At 44.0% G+C, this 17,799-nt stretch overlaps 2 protein-coding genes across 7 annotated transcripts in view; one reads left to right on the top strand and one right to left on the bottom strand.

The window, feature by feature from the left end:
• The window catches only part of WLS (Wnt ligand secretion mediator), a 128,529-nt gene that overhangs the window by 88,944 nt on the left and 21,786 nt on the right, over nt 1-17,799 (top strand). The window contains exons 11-12 of one of the 2 annotated variants that reach the window (XM_002750945.7): nt 269-422; nt 11,924-12,773. In XM_002750945.7, the coding sequence (XP_002750991.1) occupies nt 269-422; nt 11,924-12,033 (264 nt within the window). In that variant the 3' untranslated portion in view covers nt 12,034-12,773. Of the gene's footprint in view, nt 1-268; nt 423-11,923; nt 12,774-17,799 lie in introns of those variants that run through there. The other variant, XM_035251835.2, reaches the window with a different exon arrangement.
• The window catches only part of LOC103794490 (uncharacterized), a 34,356-nt gene that overhangs the window by 6,322 nt on the left and 10,235 nt on the right, over nt 1-17,799 (bottom strand). For 2 of the 5 annotated variants that reach the window (XR_013520171.1, XR_013520172.1), the window contains exons 2-3: nt 16,968-17,084; nt 12,477-16,755 (exon numbers count right to left, since the gene is read on the bottom strand). The gene's annotated coding sequence lies outside the window, so the exon portion shown is untranslated. Of the gene's footprint in view, nt 1-12,476; nt 17,085-17,799 lie in introns of those variants that run through there. The other 3 variants (XR_008472983.2, XR_004726974.3, XM_078332207.1) reach the window with 2 other exon arrangements.

Below are 17,799 nucleotides of genomic sequence, written 5' to 3'. Positions count from 1 at the left end.
AATTGCTCTTTCTAGGAAGAGACACTCCCCAGGTGACACTAATACATAAGCAAGGTAAGAACCACTGATTGTGCCTGGCACAGAGAACCTTCAGTTGATCTTAATTTATACTGAAATGATTCAGATTAAAAGATGGAGTCTTACATGGTCCTTCACTTTTCTCATATGTAGAAGAGACTTGGTTTTCCTGTTGGTTGGTTCCTTTATTGGTGTTGTTTCATCTGTTTCTTCTCTGTTTCAATTGAATATTACCATCCTTTCTCCACAGGTAACGGAAGGCCACTGGAAATGGGGCGGTGTCACAGTCCAAGTGAACAGTGCCTTTTTCACCGGCATCTATGGAATGTGGAACCTGTACGTCTTTGCTCTGATGTTCTTGTATGCACCATCCCATAAAAACTATGGGGAAGACCAGTCCAACGGTGAGTTTCTGTCTCTTTAGCACAGCTTAAGTCAGGATAAATAGGCTTCTGTCTTTACAAGATTTAAATGGCTAAAGCTCTGAGATCCCAGTTCAACTTTCCAAGTACACTCTTCACACTGGGAGACAGTGAATGAGCACCCAAGGGACTCAGGGCTGTAAGACCAAAAACGCAAGCCAGATCTTTCCTTAAATTCTATTTTTAAGTCTCTAAAATACATTGAGAATATCGCATTCTAGTCTAAAATGTGTCTTGATTTTAGTACAAGAATCAAATTTGCTTCCCTTACATGTTTTAGCACAATTGAGTGATGTATGTATAAACCAATACCTGTTCTCTTGTCCCCAGAATCTTCCCATCCTTTCGTGCTGGTTTGTGCTGCCTTTTTACATCTTATAATCACAGAGCACTGAGACTTGCCTGCTGCAAATTGCCTTAGAGAATCTGGTCATTTTATAGATGAAGAAACTGAGGCCTAGAGAAGGGAAGATCTTGCCCGGGGTTTCTTCACTAGCCACAGCAGAGAAGAATGATCAATACTGTCTAGGCCAGTTAGCTGTCAACAGGTAGCAGGTGGCCTGATAAAGAACTGATCTAATAGATCCTTTTTCTATTTGGCTACAGCCTTATTCTTTATTCCTTCTCTTTTTACACCTGCTTTACTCTAGCCATGTACATGCTATTCCCCAAACACAGGATGCCCTTTCTCAAGTTAGTGCTCTAGTGCATTTCACTCTGCCTTGCAGTGGAAAGCAGGGTAGCAGCCCCCCAGAAGCAAAGGTTAGCCTCACTTTTGGGAAGTACTGAGTGTGTGTTGCATGAGTAGATTGCACATTCTGCCTCCATCTGGGTCTAGTGAAACTCTACTCATGTTTTGGGCCCAGTCAAAAGGCAGCATCCAGCATCATCTTTAACACCTATTCCTAGTCACCCCAATTAGAATCCAGCAAATCACATTCAATGGAATATTGTTTCCATGAAATGTTGATAAATTTAGGTAGTCAAACACATTTGAGAATGGTAGGGTTGATCAGCATGAATAAGGCTTTTCACTGGAAGACATCTTAATGCCTTTAGTACGTTAATTTGTACTGTCAGTCTTTAAAAGGGGTAGGGATAACAGCATTTTCCAAAATTATTCGATCATTTGGCCCTGGAACCCTTTCTTCAGGCAGTGCATCTTTTGAAACTATGTCCTAAGGAACATGCCTGGGGAATCGTGAGTCTACTTTCCACGTGGAATTCATTGCGTAGAGGTGGCAGATGAGTCGTCTGTGCCTTTATGTTCCTGCTGGATCATCGACTCCTTCAGGACAAAGACTAGTTCTGAAGGATCCTTTTAGAGTGAATTAACGCTTTAGAAATCAGAGTTCTATATTAGCCTTCAGTGATCTTGTGGGGAGAAGGGATGGGGGTAGTAGAGAGATGGAGATAAAGAGGAGCAGGAGAGGAAGGCATCTGTGCTAGGAGTCAAGGGATGTGGAGCGGTCTCTGCCACTGTCTGTCTTCATCCTGTATTTGCCACATCCATGTGAGAGCACGCTAGGCATGAGCTTCCCTCACCCCTTGACCTCTTTGGAGTAGACACATGGTCACAATCAGTTTCAAGCCCATCTCTGGTCTGAGGTGAGAATACAGAGTGTTTACTTACCTACCCCCTGCCCAACTCTGGTTTGACTGTTTTGCTAGAAGCCTTGTGAGCAAGGCAGCCTTCTGCTTCCTTTCCATTTCTGTCACTCTGTGTTTTTACTGTATGAGTGGAAAATGGGATCATGTAGCCTCTCGAGCAGTGGACTCCCACGATGCCAGCAACAAGGGCTGCCAGGCTTGTGGACAAGAATCTTGATTTCATTCCATGGTCATCCTGTGGGACGTTGAAGGAAGCCATGTGGTCTTGTCCTTCATGTGAGTAGGTAGAGTTTCTGATTCCAGGGAAATACCATTTAAAGCAATAGCTGGACTTCCTGGATGATGGAATGATAATACCGGTGGGAAATAATTATCAAGTAATGACAGTGTGCTATAGCACTTTACCTACATAAATTCTTTTGGTTGTTTTTTTTCTGTGTGACTTTTGGCAAACCACTTAACCCTCTGTGCACCACTGCTCCCAAATGTAAGTGATCTCTTAAAGTCCTTTTGAATTTTGAATTTCTGTGGTTAAGCTGGCTCACATCTGTAGTCCTAGCACTTTGGGAGGCCGAGGCTGAGCTGGAGGATTGCTTGAATTCAGAAGTTTGAGGCCACCAGCCTGGGCAATATAGTGAAACCTCATCTCTACAAGAAACAAAATTAGCTAGGCATGGTGGTGTGCATCTGTAGTCCCAGCTATTCAGGAGGCTGAGGCAGAAGGATCCCTTGGGCCCAAGGAGTTTGAGGCTGCAGTAAGCCATGACTGTACCACTGTACCCTAGTCTGGACAATAGAGAGGGAGACCCTATCTCAAAAAAAAAAAAAGAAAGAAAGAAAAGAAAAGAAAATTGTGGTTGTCTTTCTTCCTGTTAGCAAGGAAGGGGCAGCAGAACACCTCTTGCTACTAAGTGGCAGCCCAGGGAGTGACAGGTGTCATAAGGGATTTCCAAACACTGGTGACAATGTGTCCAATTTTAACACTGTTCAGCAAGTGGGAGCCCAGAGCCATGGCCAACCCTGCAGAGGCAATATGACTGCATACCACCCTGTTGGACTGATTCTTGAGATTGGAGCCAGGTGTTAGGCGGCTCCCATCAGGACTTCCTACCCTGCACAGTAGCCACTCTCCTAGGCTTGAAACATTGCAATTGAGAAAAACACTTGACTCTCCCTCATCAGAGTTTTTCATTGAAGACAGCTTGATTTGCAATTTCATGGAAAGCTTGCAAATCTCAACAAGAGGTCATATCCCCTGAATCCTTTGCTAAGGGGGTATTTTTAAATGTTCACAGTTGTTTTGGTTTGTCACTATAACTGGGATGTACCTTCGGCATTCAGTGTCCAGAATCTAGGGGATGCTATTAAATGTTGTTGTTCAATAGGCAAAAAAAGGCTCTAGTCATAAAGAAATGTCCTGCCTGAAATGCCAGTAGAACCCCTGTTGGAAAACATTCTTCAAGCAGTTTAGTGGGCAGACTCCTTGGGGACCATATGCTGATCCGAAACACAAAAGTCATAAGATTTAGCAGTTCCCCTTTGGTAGCTTGATCAGCTGTGACTTCCCAGCAGCCCCGTGAGCCTCTGGCAGCTTGTGAGCCCTTCACTTTCCTGCATGGTGCTGTGACCTTGTGCATTTGGAAGGGGTCTCTTCTGCCTTGGGCACTGTGCTCATTTTTCTTCTCTATTTTATTTCATTTCTCATCTCTTCATCTGCTACCACATCACACAATGCATCCTAGGAATTGCAGAGTGTTTCACGAGATTTGAAGTTTCTTGGAAAGACCTAGTTTGGAATATTCCACAGAAACCTCAAAGATGAAATCTCAGAAGGAAGGATACATGTGTTTTTACATTCTCTGAGTCTCTGGATGGCATTCCTTCTCGTCACCCAGTATTCCCGTGCTCCTTTTCCATTCTCATAGGAAGTTTTATTCTTTAAGTTGGCTTTGGCCTTTCTATTTCTTTCTCTCCTTCTCTTTGAAGCTCCAGAGCTAGGAATTCAGATCTCTTGCTACAGAGAGTGGATCCCAAGTGTGTGGGGCTTCTGGCCCTTGTTAGATGGATCCTGGATGGAGCACAGACAAGCAGTTTCTGATGCCAAAGGTGATAAGAAAGGGGAAAGAATCTTTGATGGAGGTAATTTGGTATGTGAGCCAGAAGGAAGTAGAAGTGGGTCGGAAGGAAATCAAGCATTTCAGCAGACTTTGTCTTCTCTCTTTTAGTCATGGAATGGAGAAGAACAAAGTGGGCCACAGGTTCAAGACAAGGCCACTTTCCAAAGAGCATTTTCTCACACATTTCTGTTTCTCTTTCATAGTATGGATCAGAAAGTGACCCTTTACTAATGAACCACTGAGTACCTCAATACTTAGCTCATACTTCGTACCAAAGTTCCTTAGTACTTAGCATTGTGCCATCTTGAATGAGATGGAGTGAAGTGAAGCTCAAAAAAGTGACAGAGACATAGTCCTTGCTCTCAAGGAGCCTTTAGCCTAATCTGGAGGACAGGATTTCCTCACTTACCTCTCGAAAGATGGCAGGACAACTCCAAGCTGGAGTGTTTTCACCAGCAGAGAGGTGCTGCGGGAGTGTGGCTCAACATTCTTTATAGCTACAGGCTTTCATGGACTTCCCTGGGTTTCTTCCTACTGGTTGATGGACCATAGCGGCAGTGAACGTACAAACTCATTCACATTAATCATTTTATTTCTATGTACATAGAATTTTATGTGTAATCATTTAATGCATATATTTGTGTCTATGTGAGTATACACACACACATGAGCACATGTGCACATATATGTTTTTTAATTTAGCAAAGTTATTTTAGTTACCGTTTCTTCAACGAACGCTTACATATTGTGCCCTGCTGCTGCTTCTGCCTTTTCATGACAGTTGTTCTTTTTACCTGTTGCCATAACCAATTTGTGAATCATTCTGGAAGTCTTTCCAGGCAGAAATGAATTGCAGCAGGCTAAGGTGAACCCTCTTCTCTGAGCAAAAATACCATCTCCCAGGGCTCCAGCAGCAAAGCCCTGCACACATGAAAAACCATCCAGACCCACTCAACCGCATCTCAGATGGGAATAAAAAGCTGGAGCTGCTTCTGAAATCAGACAATTATTGGTACTAGCTTTGGTTTTCGTGTTCTTTTGTCTATAAAACTCTTGTCAGAATGTTTTAAAAAAAGAAGTGAGACACAGAATTCCCACTAGACGACTGTGGCAGAGGGAACACAGGACGCGGTCACTGCCACCATTCCCTCCTGTTTCTGTTCACGCTGAGCATCTCCTGGCAAATGCACCCACTCTGCCGGGAGTAACAGCGACAGCACTGGTTCCGTGTCTTGGCAACTAGCTACCGTGTGATGTCAGTTTTACTTCTGGAGGCTTCTGAGGTCTCCTGCTTCTTGTTTCACGGGAAAGATGGCTTTGGCTTTTGCTGCTTCAGTAAAGGGTCGGATTAAGTCCTGAGGCCCTGACAGTAGTCACCCCTTTTATGGAAGCCATCCCGTTGTACGTTAGATGATCTGCCCATGGCCAGCCAGGCTTTTTGATGTCTGTGAGCACTGATGGGATTGGTCTTGTCACACAGGCTGGACCCAGACCCTAAAGCAGGTCTTGAAAGCCTTTCTCCATTCCCCAGTGAAGGTGGGAACCAAGTGGCAGACCGTCACCAGCCTGGCACCCCTTGCCCAGCCATTTGTAGTCAGGTGTCTTCTGCCCCTGCCTCTCCCAGGGCTGTGGCTCTGCCACTGACCTGCCCTTTCCTGGTCCAGTCAATTAAAATCATTTTTTCCGAGTCTTACAATTCCTGTCACCCCACCGTGATAGAGGCATCTCAGTTACCTTCTCTGAAAGAACCTTCATCTTCCTAAAGCTGTAAGTTTGCTAGATTTGCAATACGAATACCACAGACTGGTGTCCTAAGTAAGCAGAAGCTTACTTTCTCACAGTTCTGGAGGTTAGAGTCTGAGATCAAGGTATCACCAACGTTGGTTTCTTCTGAGGCCTCTCTCTCTGGCTTGTCGATGGATACTTTCTCCCTGTGTCTTCACATGGTCTTCCCTCTGCTTATATCTATATTCTCATCTCCTTTTCTCTCAAGGGACACCAGTCTGTTGGAGTAGGGCCCACCCCTAAGTGACCTCATTGTTAACTTAATTTCTTCTTTAAGAAGGCCCTGTCTCTAAACACAGTCACATTCTGAGGTGCTAGGGGTTAGGACTTCAATAGATGAATTTAAGAGTTTGGGGGAGATGCAATTCAGCCTATGACACTAAGATTTTACCCCAAAACTAATAATGTTATTGAGTTCTTCTCCCACTTGTAGTTGCTCTCTGGCACTAAGTGTCAGGAGGTGTTTTGGGGGTCCCGAGGCAATGGCTCACTCCAAGCCTGGAATAAATGACCTCTGGGGTTGACAGGGACTGAGAGATTACTGGGCCCAGGGTTCCTAACCCTGTTCACCAAAGGATCTCCCAGAAGTGATCCTTAAAGCTGAGCTATCCCAAGGCACACTTGTTTTCCAGCTGAGGGTGTGTCGCTAAACGCTGGTGGGGACCTGGCCGTGCAGAGCACAGAGGAGCTGCACTTGCCTGCACCAGGCAAATCGTTGCTGGGTGTTTTATTTATTTATTTTATTTAATTTATTTATTTATTTATTTATTTATTTTGAGATGGAGTTTCACTCTGTAGCCCAGACTGGAGTACAGTGGCACGTTCTCGGCTCACTGCAACCTCCGCCTCCTGGGTTCAAGCAATTCTGCTGCCTCAGCCTCCGAAGTAGCTGGGATTACAGGCGCGCACCACCACACCCGGCTAATTCTGTATTTTTAGTAGAGTTGGGGTTTCTCCATGTTGGTCAGGCTGGTCTCAAGCTCCTGACCTCAAATGATCTGCCTGCCTTGGCCTCCCAAAGTGCTGGGATTACAGATGCATGAGCCACCGCACCTGGCCTTCGTGAGTGTTTTGAGCACTTACTATATACCACAAACTATCTTGGGTTCTTACTTTCTTTAAAACAACAACAACAACAGCAAAGAATAAACCTACAATTCATCATTTTCTTATGATTTTTTCTTCTTGTTAAGATCTTACTGTGTTGCCCAGGTTGGTCTCCAGCTCCTGGGCTCAGGTGATCTTCCTGCCTCTGCCTCCCAAAGTGCTGGGATTACAGGTGTGAGCCACTGCACCAGCCACAGTATTTTATTTTTTAATATAACAATCATATTAACAACAAAAATGTGAGTAGACATACTCTTAAACAACAGTCCTTTGCATGAAAATAATTTGGCTTTACAAATACTACACTTTCTTGTTTTTCTCATTCTGCTGTGAACTAGAGACTTCATTCCAAAAAGTTATCATCTCAACTCAGCTTTGAAGGTGAATAGGAGAGAGGTTGTTGTGAGCCTCGGGAAAATTCCACAGAAAAGGATAGAGTCATGAGTATTATGGAAGGAACATAAGCTTTGGAGGTAGACACAGATGGTTTAGAATCTGGGCTCCAGCACACATTGTGTATGACCTTGAGGGCAAATGTATGACCTTGAGCTCATGGTGTGGGACCTTCCTGGCTTTTGCACTTGGGCAGTGGCATGTTAATTTGCATAGGTAGCGGTGAGGATGGAAGTAGGTAGTCCTTATTAATATTAGAAGACCTCTGGTGGTACCTCCGATCTCTCCTGGAATCTGTAATACAACCTCAGAATGAGTGTAGCAGTTGTCATTTTATTGAAGTGAGCACAGATACACAAACGATTGTCATTAAGATGCTGCCAGTCCTACGAAGCTGTCTCCCATGCATGTGGCTTTCTTCATCCTCATTAGGCATTCCAGACAGTTACAAGCAAACAGCAGCTACACACCTGTGGATGTGACTCCACACATATGGATACATTGCTGTAGTCCATTAAGATGAAATCTGTGCCAGAGATGGGTCTCATTTCACAAGGTTAGGAAGATATAAACCTTCATCTAATTGTTAATGAGCTGTGATGAATTGACATCATAACCAAGGAGAGAAATTTACTGCAAACTGAAGCATTCTTTTCTTTTTTTCACTCTTTTTCACCCCAGTAAGACGCATGTCACATTTTCAGAAGGGTTTTCTCTTGTCTTAGATGGGAAGAGACTTTGAGCATGTTTGTGCACTGAGCAGCAGGCGCCAAGAGAGGGGGAGACTAACAGATGGAGCAAGACCTTGGCAGAGGTAGGAGGTGATGGAATTAGGAGGCAAGTGGAGGGATCTCCACTCCTGCTATGTTACTGCCGTATTCACAGCCATTCCCCAAGGGGGAACAGTTGGCCTTCAAGGTACAATCAAATCACATGGGAAACATAGAGTCCCATTGATCTGGGTTCTCATCCAGCACAGTAGAGAAATTAATTATGCCACAGTAGCTTCACAACATACAAGGAAATACAGGGCATGCTCAGCCCCTCACAGTGCATATGGCCAATACTCATAAATAACAGCTCTCCTGTCAGCACATGGATTTCTATGCTATAAATTTATTAGATACAAAAGCAAAGTTAATATGCCAAACAATTTATTCAAATTATTGTACGTGTGGTTTTTGGTTTTGTTTTGTTTTTGAGACACTGTCACCTAGGCTGGAGTGCAGTGGCACAATCTTGACTCAATGCAACTTTCACCTTCTGGGGTCAAGCAGTTCTCTTTGTGGTTCCATATGAATTTTAGGATTGTTTTCAATTTCTGGGAAGATTGTCATTGCTATTTTTATAGGAATTGCATTGAATGTATAGATTGCTTTGGGTGGTGTGGTTATTTTCACAATATTAATTCTGCCAATCTATGAACATGGATGCCTTTCCATTATTTTATGTTCTCTTTAAGTTTTCATGAGTGTTTGTAGTTGTTCTTTTTTTTTTTTTTTTTTTGAGATGGAGTCTTGCTCTGTCACCCAGGCTGGAGTGCAGTGGCACAATCTCGGCTCACTGGAACTTCTGCTTCTCGGGTTCAAGGGATTCTTCTGTAGCTGGGACTACAGGTGCATGCCACCACACTCATTTAATTTTTGTATTTTTAATAGAGACAGGGTTTTGCTCTGTTGGCCAAGCTGGTTCAAACTCCTGACCTCAAGTGATCTGCCCGTCTCAGCCTCTCAAAGTGCTGGGATTACAGATGTGAGCCACTGTGCTGGCTGTATGTGTTCAGATATTTTTAACTGTAATGCGCTGCATGGGGACTTCATACTTCACTGGCAGTCTCATTGGCTGCTGGAAACTTGAATATATAAGAAGAGGCAGCAGAACCCAAAAGATGGGGGTCTGTATCCTGGCACCTATTTCTTTGGTTTGAATCCCACATCACTATTTAGCAGCTTGGACCTTGGACAAGTTACTTGTGCCTCTCTGTGCCTCAGTTTCTTCATCAACAGAATGGAAGTGCTGATAATAGTGCCTCTGTCTGAGGACTGCTATGAGAATTAAGTGCATTAATATTTGTACAGTATTTAGAACTGTGTCAGACATGTGATAAGCACTATAACATAGGTATTCGTTTAAATAAAGAAGCCAAAGCAATTTTGGCTGTTTCTTCAAGTGATCTGCAGGATCATATGCATATTCTAGAATCTGCTAATTGGAGTCATATTTTCAGTTTAAAGAATTAACATCTTTGGTTCAAAGCCTGAGTAGGATTACTCTCTAGTGTCTATTTGTAAGCAGTCCCCAGGGAAAGGGATTGCTTAGGTAAACGGTTATGAGTGCTAATGGGTCCACTGGGGTGGTCAGGACTCTCTCTGAAATTTTGATGACTCACACAGACATGCAGATCATGAAGCTGGCTTTGAAGTTTTGATGGCTAGCCCAGATATGCAAATCCAGAAATAGCTTTGACCGAGAAATGTGAGGCTTATACTGTTTGTGCTTGACTGTGGTGTGGACTGGACGTCACAGCAGTGAGAATACAAGTTATTGGTCTGGGAGAAGTTGCTCATTGTACAAGCAGTGGTTTAGCTTGGCCCAAAGTAGCCCAGCTAAAGCCTCTCACCAGCCTTACTTGGCATCTATGCTCTGGCTTGAGGGCAGATGAATGTAGATGTGCTGGAGTCTGGACTGATGCCCCTTTAATACCTTCTCTACCCATAGTCCTGTGGATAAGACCCTTGCCAAAACAGCCCAAAATACCTTCACCAGTCCTCTGCAGCAGCAGGGAAGCTCTTAGGTAGAGAGCTATAGGCTGGCATTTACTAATAGGACTGATTTTGCTGTGCAGCCACATAGAAATGGTTTTACAAGGAGAAAGGAACACTGTGTGGCACACATGAAGGGAACCAGCCAAGCAGCCTGCTGGGCCAGTGGGTGGGAGGGACCTCTGGGGTTCTAAGGCCATCAGATTCATTGATGCCCAGCAGTTCTTAAATTAATGATAAGATATTAGTCCTAAGGGTTGGGCCAAGGCTTCTTCTAAGTTATGATACAGCATTTCCATGGAAAACAGCATTTAGTTACTTAATTCTATGCCTTAAATTAGAAAAACTTCAGTTCCAGAAAGCATGAAATCAAATGGGATGTGCACAATGTAAAAATCACTGACACAAGTTTAACCTTCTGTTCCCCAGGACCCCCTCCACAAACACGCGTACACACATGCACCCTCACACACAGTCGAACTGAGCGTGGTTACGTTTTCCATTTTCTCTTTGTTAGTTATGCATTCACTTAATTGTCTTATGGCAGGTGACAGGCTTTTTGAGGTGTAACTTAGAGAATGGTTTTTCCCTGCTAATTTAGAAAAGTTCAGATTATTCCATTTTAGCAGAACACTGCCCACTGATAACGAGTTCAGAACACTTGGGGCAATCCTGAGGGCAGCAGGAAATTCACAGCACGTTTCTGGCACTTTTTTCCCCCTAGAGAATAAAGCCCCTCCTTGTTTCTAGATGTGTTAGATAGGGTTCCTTGCCCAATCTGTGGATAGATAAAGGCAGATCTTATTTGCCTTCACACGATATAGCGATATAGCTGCTTTATAGTTTATTTTTTTAGAGTTGTAGTCTCACTGTCACCCAGGCTGGAGTTCAGTGGTGCAATCATAGCTCACTGCAATCTAGAATTCCTGTGCTCAAGTGATCCTCCTGCCTCAGCCTCCTGAGTATAGCTGAGGTTACAAGTGTGAGTTACTGTACCCAGGTAATTAAAACAGCAGTTTTTTAGAGGCAGAGTCTCGCTCTGTTGCCCAAGCTGATCTTAAACTACTGGCTTCAAGCATCCTCCTACCTCTGCTTTCTGTGTAGGTACGATTGCAGGCCTGGGCCATCGCACCTGCCTCCTGTTTTGTAAATTATTCACAACAAATGTGTTGGTGCCTTGCCGACCCATCCATTGGGAGGTGTTACACCGGTTTAGCCCATCACATGGGTCTTGGCATCAGACATTCCTTTGCCAGCTTTCTCATGGGCCTGCTCCTCCACCTGGGGCAGTTACCCTGCCTACCTCCCAGCGTCCTCATCTGTAAGGCTGGCACGTTCATAGTGCCTACTTCACAGGGCCCCTGCGAGGATTAAAGAAGATCACTTACAAAATGATTAGAATAGCATCAGGCACAAAGTAAACGTTCATTAAATGTTAATGATCACTATGAATAATATCAGCAGTGAGCTGACTCATGTATCTTAATGACTGTTGTCCGGAAGCCAAAAATGATATTTAAAAAAGTTCCGCAGAGTCCAAGTGAATAGGTTGGGAGTTAGCCCTTGTTCTGAATGTTGTATGCCCTGGGTTTCTCTGTGTGCTCAGTATGTGAAAGAGGGCTAACCTCGGGCAGTTGTCCGTGAGATGAACCCCAGCTTGCTTCGCCTTCCTCCTTGAACACATCTAACACCGAAAACCCTGTTTCAGGCGATCTGGGTGTCCACAGTGGGGAAGAACTCCAGCTCACCACCACTATCACCCATGTGGACGGACCCACTGAGATCTACAAGTTGACCCGCAAGGAGGCCCAGGAGTAGGAGGCTGCAGCGCCCGGCGGGGACGGTCTCTCCACACCCCAGCTCCTCTAACTAGAGCGGGGAGCGTGCCAGAGAGAGCTCAATGTATAAACGAATGCCTCGTGGCTCTTAGCTGTGGTTTCTTGGACCAGCGGCATGGACATTTGTCAGTTTACCTTCTGACAGTAGCTTTTGGAGGAAGATTCCTGCAGCCACTAATGCATTGTGTATGATAACAAAAACTCTGGTATGACACATTTTCTGTGATCATTGTTAATTAGTGACATAGTAACATCTGTAGCAGGTGGTTAGTAAACCTCATGTGGTGGGTGGGGGTGGGGTGTATTCCTTGGGGGATGGTTTGGGCCAAATGGGGAGTGGAATATTTGACATTTTTCCTGTTTTAAATTCTAGGATAGATTTTAACTTCCTTTGCAGTCCCAGTCCAAGGTAGGCTGGTGTCATAGTCTTCTCACTCCTAACCCATGACCACTGTTTTTTTCCTATTTATGTCACCAGGTAGCCTATGAGTTAATATTTAAGTCGTCAATAGATATGTGTCCCTATTTTTGTAGCATAATATAAAATAACTGCATTTCATGAGAAGATCTATTCCACCAGGGACATTTCAGCTTTGAAACCAAATCTGTGTATCTAATACTAACCAGTCTGTTGGATGTGGGTTTTAAAAACTGTTTGCTAAACTACCCAAGTAGGATTTATTGTATTAAATGGCCTTTGGGTCTCAAAAGCTTTTTTAACCTCTTGCTTAAAACGTGTTTTATTTTGATAAGATACATCAAATAGCCTCCAAAAGTATAGATCCAATCATTTAAATAAACCTGTATGTATATGCAGATGTGTATATGCATAGCCCCTCCTGCTGAAACTCATACATGCATGCAGAATATTTTCCAGGTTGCACCTAGGCATGGGAGTTGATGGGGAAAATAGGTCTATGAAAACCTGAAATACTTTATCATCAAATCAATGCATTTGGGGAATAATATGTATTCCTGGAGAAAGGGTGACTTTTTTTTCTGTCCTGTATAGTTAGCCTCTCTAGGCTGGCAGTGGATGCGTATATGTGTGACAACAAAGCAGGGCAAACATCATGTGCTTTAGAGGCAGAACCATCCCCTGCCTTACTCAGACCTCCCCAGCAGCCTTTTTATTGTATTTTAACACTTGCACTGCAGGTAGTGGAGAGAAGGAACACCGTTTCCTGTTGAAGGTCTGTGATTTCCCTCTGACCTGGCTGTTTCCTCACTTACATTCATAAACTTTAACTGTTTACTGGGGTCACAGTGAAAATTTCAGTCAGTTCATGCATATGGAAGTGTTTTATGAACAATAAGTCATATAAATATGTTTTTCCTGGAGTCTAAAACCAGTTTCATGAGAATCTTATTTTTCAGACACTGAGTCTGGAGGTCTGGGGTACAGTCCATATAATTCACCACTCAGCACCCCCAGCCTTTCCTTTTCCTGATATTGGCTTAAAGCATGGTAAGCAGTGACAGCAGGAAGTACTTGACTTTGGCTATTCTCTGTAGGCCTTTTCCTAACCTGGTAGACACTGGATGATGTACAGTCCTGCACACTCGATATCCATTTACCATCAACCACAGCAGTACCAGGAATCAGATGGAGCCAGGCCTCCCAATCTAGCAGGGAACTCCTGTCCCAGAAGAGGGAGGGAATGTTTCTCTATCCCCTAGCTTAGGAAAAGGACTGGAGATGGGCCTTAAAGAAGACAGATTTTACCAGAGCTGAAGGGCAAAGGGATCAGCAGTACAAAAATCACAGAAGATGCAAAGCATGGTCAGTGTTTGGATGAGGTTGGCGATCAGGCCTGGCTGACACTTAGGAATGAAAATAGTGAGGAGCCATGTGCACCCAAGAGCCAGGCAGATGAAGGTTTTTAATGCCGTGGTAAGAGTTACAGACTTTGCCTCAGATGTTAGGCAGAGAAGTGATATGATCAGAATGACCACTGGAGCCTGGAAAGGCTGGACAGGCCCAGAAAAGATCATGGAGACTGGAACCGGGGTAGTAGAAGAGGACTTGGAGGAGAGGATTATTTTGGAGACAAAATGCACAAGGTTTGAATGTTCCAGATGTGGGTTGCACAGAAAGTCAGAGTCAAATTTCAAGCCCTCACTGGGGAAGGGAATGGTGGGGTTTCAGACAGAATGAGAGATTGTTGGGTGACAAGTGTCAGTGGACCCACTACTTAAAGGAGCCAACTCTAGCAAGCTTAGGTAAAAGAGAGACTTTCCTAGCATATATGAACTTTCCTAGCATGTATGAAAGATGAGAAGTGGGGCAGCTCTAAGGGGCCCCAGCACCAAGAATCCTTGCACCTTTCTCTTATAGAGAAGTACATTCACTACTGAGTCTTTATCCAGTTCTTTGTCTCCCTCACTTAAATACTAGGAGCCTTAGGCAGGTGGCTGTCCCTGTGCCAGTCAACTGTAACCAGGGAGTGAGGTCAAATGACTGCTCGGGGCCCAATCCTATAGATCAATGTTCATCCCCAAAGAATGGAGAATCCATTTTGAACGGGTCAAACAATCAGAAAAGATCTAGCACAATGGGCAGGATGATGAGTCTGGGTTTGCCTGGGCTGGGTTTTAAAAGCCTTGGAGGTCTCTTGGAGGAAATGATGAGCTGACAGTTAGAACTGAGGGGTCCAGCAGATTTGGCAGCTGCCACCATTGAGAAGGAGAAGCACAGCTGGGCAGAGCAGCAAAGCATCAAGCCGATGACCACCAAGAGTGGTGAGCCAGACATGGCCATATTTGAGAGGAAAGGGGAAGAAGATAAGGTGAATGAGTCAGAGAAATGTGCGGTTTCAAAGAAAGAACCAGATTCAGGAGGAAAAAAGAAGAAAAAACAGTGATAGATGTGCTGAGAGGTTCCATGGCATTTAGAGATCCAGGGCTCTTGGATTTGGTGGTTTGGATGTGTGTGACCTCAAGTGGCAAGGGCGGAAGGTGGACAGAGAGGTGGAGCAGAGTCAATGGGCATTTGTGATGGGAAGGAAGGAGGCAGGATGGTTGCTCCAACAAGAGCCACAGTAAAGTGGAGCCTTGTGATTTTAGTCCACAGAGAAGTGAACTACATTTGTAGACCTGAAGGATGAGGGGCAGCCATGAAGGAAAGATGCAGGAGCTAATGTAAGCCACAAAAAACCCACAGTTTTGGGATCAAGAGTACAAGTTGATGAGTTAGCTCTGAAGTAGTAAAAGGACACTTTCATCCTGAGACAGGAGAGAAATAACAGATGGACAGGGGAGAAGAAACCTGAGGTCCAGAGAGGGGTTGCACTATGTCCTCCAGGTGTTCCATCTTCTCTGCCAATGTGGGGTGAGTGCTGGAGTTTCACTAAATAAGTCTCAGTTTCAAGAATACAGGTTGGGGGCAACACATTGCAGTCAGTGGAAAGACAGGTGGAAACTCGAGAGGTGAGAAAATGCTTTTATTAAAGACCATCAAGCTAGAGAAAAAAATTGCTACTGGCCATGAACACCAGTTGTATACATTGTCATAATAAACATGTTTCATCTTTTAAAGGACATTATAGGAAAAATGTATAAAATTTTCTGGGTGTCTGTTTTTAAAAAATAAGAAAGTTCACCAATACATAAAACAAACAAGTAAAATGCAATTTCTATATCTAATAGAAAACAAAATCAGTTTTATGTTGGTTATCCCATTGGGTTTTCACTATGCATTGGTCCTACAAGAAAATATCCATAGTAATGAAATAAGTGGCTCCACATGTGACTGCCAAGGGTAGTTTTAACCATTTCTCAGAACTGAGATTCTAGCAATTCTGGTGCCTAAGTTCAGTCTATAATCTCAGAGCTGATAGGGCCCTTGGAATTCACACCTCTGGGGTCCCAGGAGGTAACTTTGAAAAGTTTAAGAGAAATGTGAGGGGAGGCTGGGGGACCTCCCAGTATTCACAGGATCGTGGCCACACCCTGGTCTTGGGTCTCATCCTCAACTTGACAGTTCTGGAAACTATATTTTATGTACTCTTTCAAATTGAATCAGGCTCCCAAAGTCTGAATGGTCACATTGGGGAATCTATAAACTAGAATTTCTATGTGATCTTTTACAGTAAAGTACACATATCTCGTGGCTCCATTCATCATCATAGACTTCCTTCCTTCCTATTTGCAGGTAACCATGGAGGTTAAAAGAGGAAATAGAAGGTTTTTGGTAGACAAGGAATAAATGCACAGAGAAATTTGTATCCTTGGAAGAGATAATGTCCTAACCCTGTGCCTCCACAGGAAATGTCCACAGCTCCCTAAAAAGTGCCTAGCGTAGTGTGGGAATTCAATCGGGATAGCTGGTGAGTGAGCGAGTGGACACCCTTGACTAATCCCCATCTCTCTCTGCTGCCTGACCCTGAATTACTTGGAACCCGTCTTCTTGAGTCAAGCCGACTCACCAGGATGTCAGTGCAGTTGGTCAGGCTCAACTTGCTGGTATGTTGTCCAGACATTCATGAGCCTGTACTTTCTTCCGTATTTCAAGGTCCCATTTCCTGTAGTGCTCTGGGAACCTCTCACTTCTGCAGGCTCTCTCTCCATCATGTTTTGATACATGATTAATTTTGTTGTACAGCGATAACTTGGTTTCTCACGTAACATCTTGCAGCCCCTTTTCCGCTGACATCGAGGGGTCTTCTAAGCATGTCTTGAAGTGTTCAGAATGTTCTGTCTCCTGTGACAACACTGACCTCTCAGAAAAGAATGCCCTTTGCTATTGAGACCAGACTTTTTCTTTGTGGCTTTTGTTTATTTGGATTGATGGAATCCCTTTTTGTAGGGCCTGCCCCACTCAAGTCTTCGCTTCCCCTCCCCAGGCTCAGCATCTCGGTTCCTGAACCCCGTCTCCAGACACTGTTTCTAGAAAGTTCTCCCATTACTACTTACCTGTTAACTGCATCCTAGCTTCCCAGTGTTCCAAAATATGATAAGCAGATGGCAGGACTGCTCCAGCTGGCACAGATTAGTGTGAAAATGTCCCTTCCTGTGCTAGGGCTTGATGTCCTAGGAAAATGGTACAGGATTAAAAAAAATAATTCTCACTTTTTTGCTTCTCATGACCAAGTAACCAGTCAAATCCTTAGTTTTAAAAATTAGTATTACCAATACTTTCTCTGTATTCAGCAATATTTTTAACTTAATGATAGAACTTTACATATATCCTTGTTATATTTTACTTTTCTCATACACACAGGTTAAGGGACAACTTTAGCTTTTAAAAAAGTACAGTTTGAAATAGAAGTAAAAGTGGTTGGCCGGGCGCGGTGGCTCACGCCTGTAATCCCAGCACTTTGGGAGGCCGAGGCGGGTGGATCACGAGGTCAAGAGATCGAGACCATCCTGGTCAACATGGTGAAACCCCATCTCTACTAAAAATACAAAAAATTAGCTGGGCATGGTGGCGCGCGCCTGTAATCCCAGCTACTCGGGAGGCTGAGGCAAGAGAATTGCCTGAACCCAGGAGGCGGAGGTTGCGGTGAGCCAAGATCGCGCCATTGCACTCCAGCCTGGGTGACAAGAGCGAAACTCCATCTCAAAAAAAAAAAAAAAAAAAAAAAAGAAGTAAAAGTGGTTAAGTCTTTTCCAAGTATGAAGTGGATTCGTTTCAATTGCTGGAGAATTTACAAATATATATATTCACCTGAGACCAGAAAAACCTCCTTTGGCCAAGGCTTCCCTCCTTTGTCCAGCTCTCTCCATCACGAGCACACACACACAC

This window comes from Callithrix jacchus, chromosome 7 (assembly GCF_049354715.1).
Source record: "Callithrix jacchus isolate 240 chromosome 7, calJac240_pri, whole genome shotgun sequence".
Taxonomy (NCBI): domain Eukaryota; kingdom Metazoa; phylum Chordata; class Mammalia; order Primates; family Cebidae; genus Callithrix; species Callithrix jacchus.
Note: the sequence above shows the minus strand (reverse complement) of the source record. Positions and strands in the feature narration are given on the sequence as shown.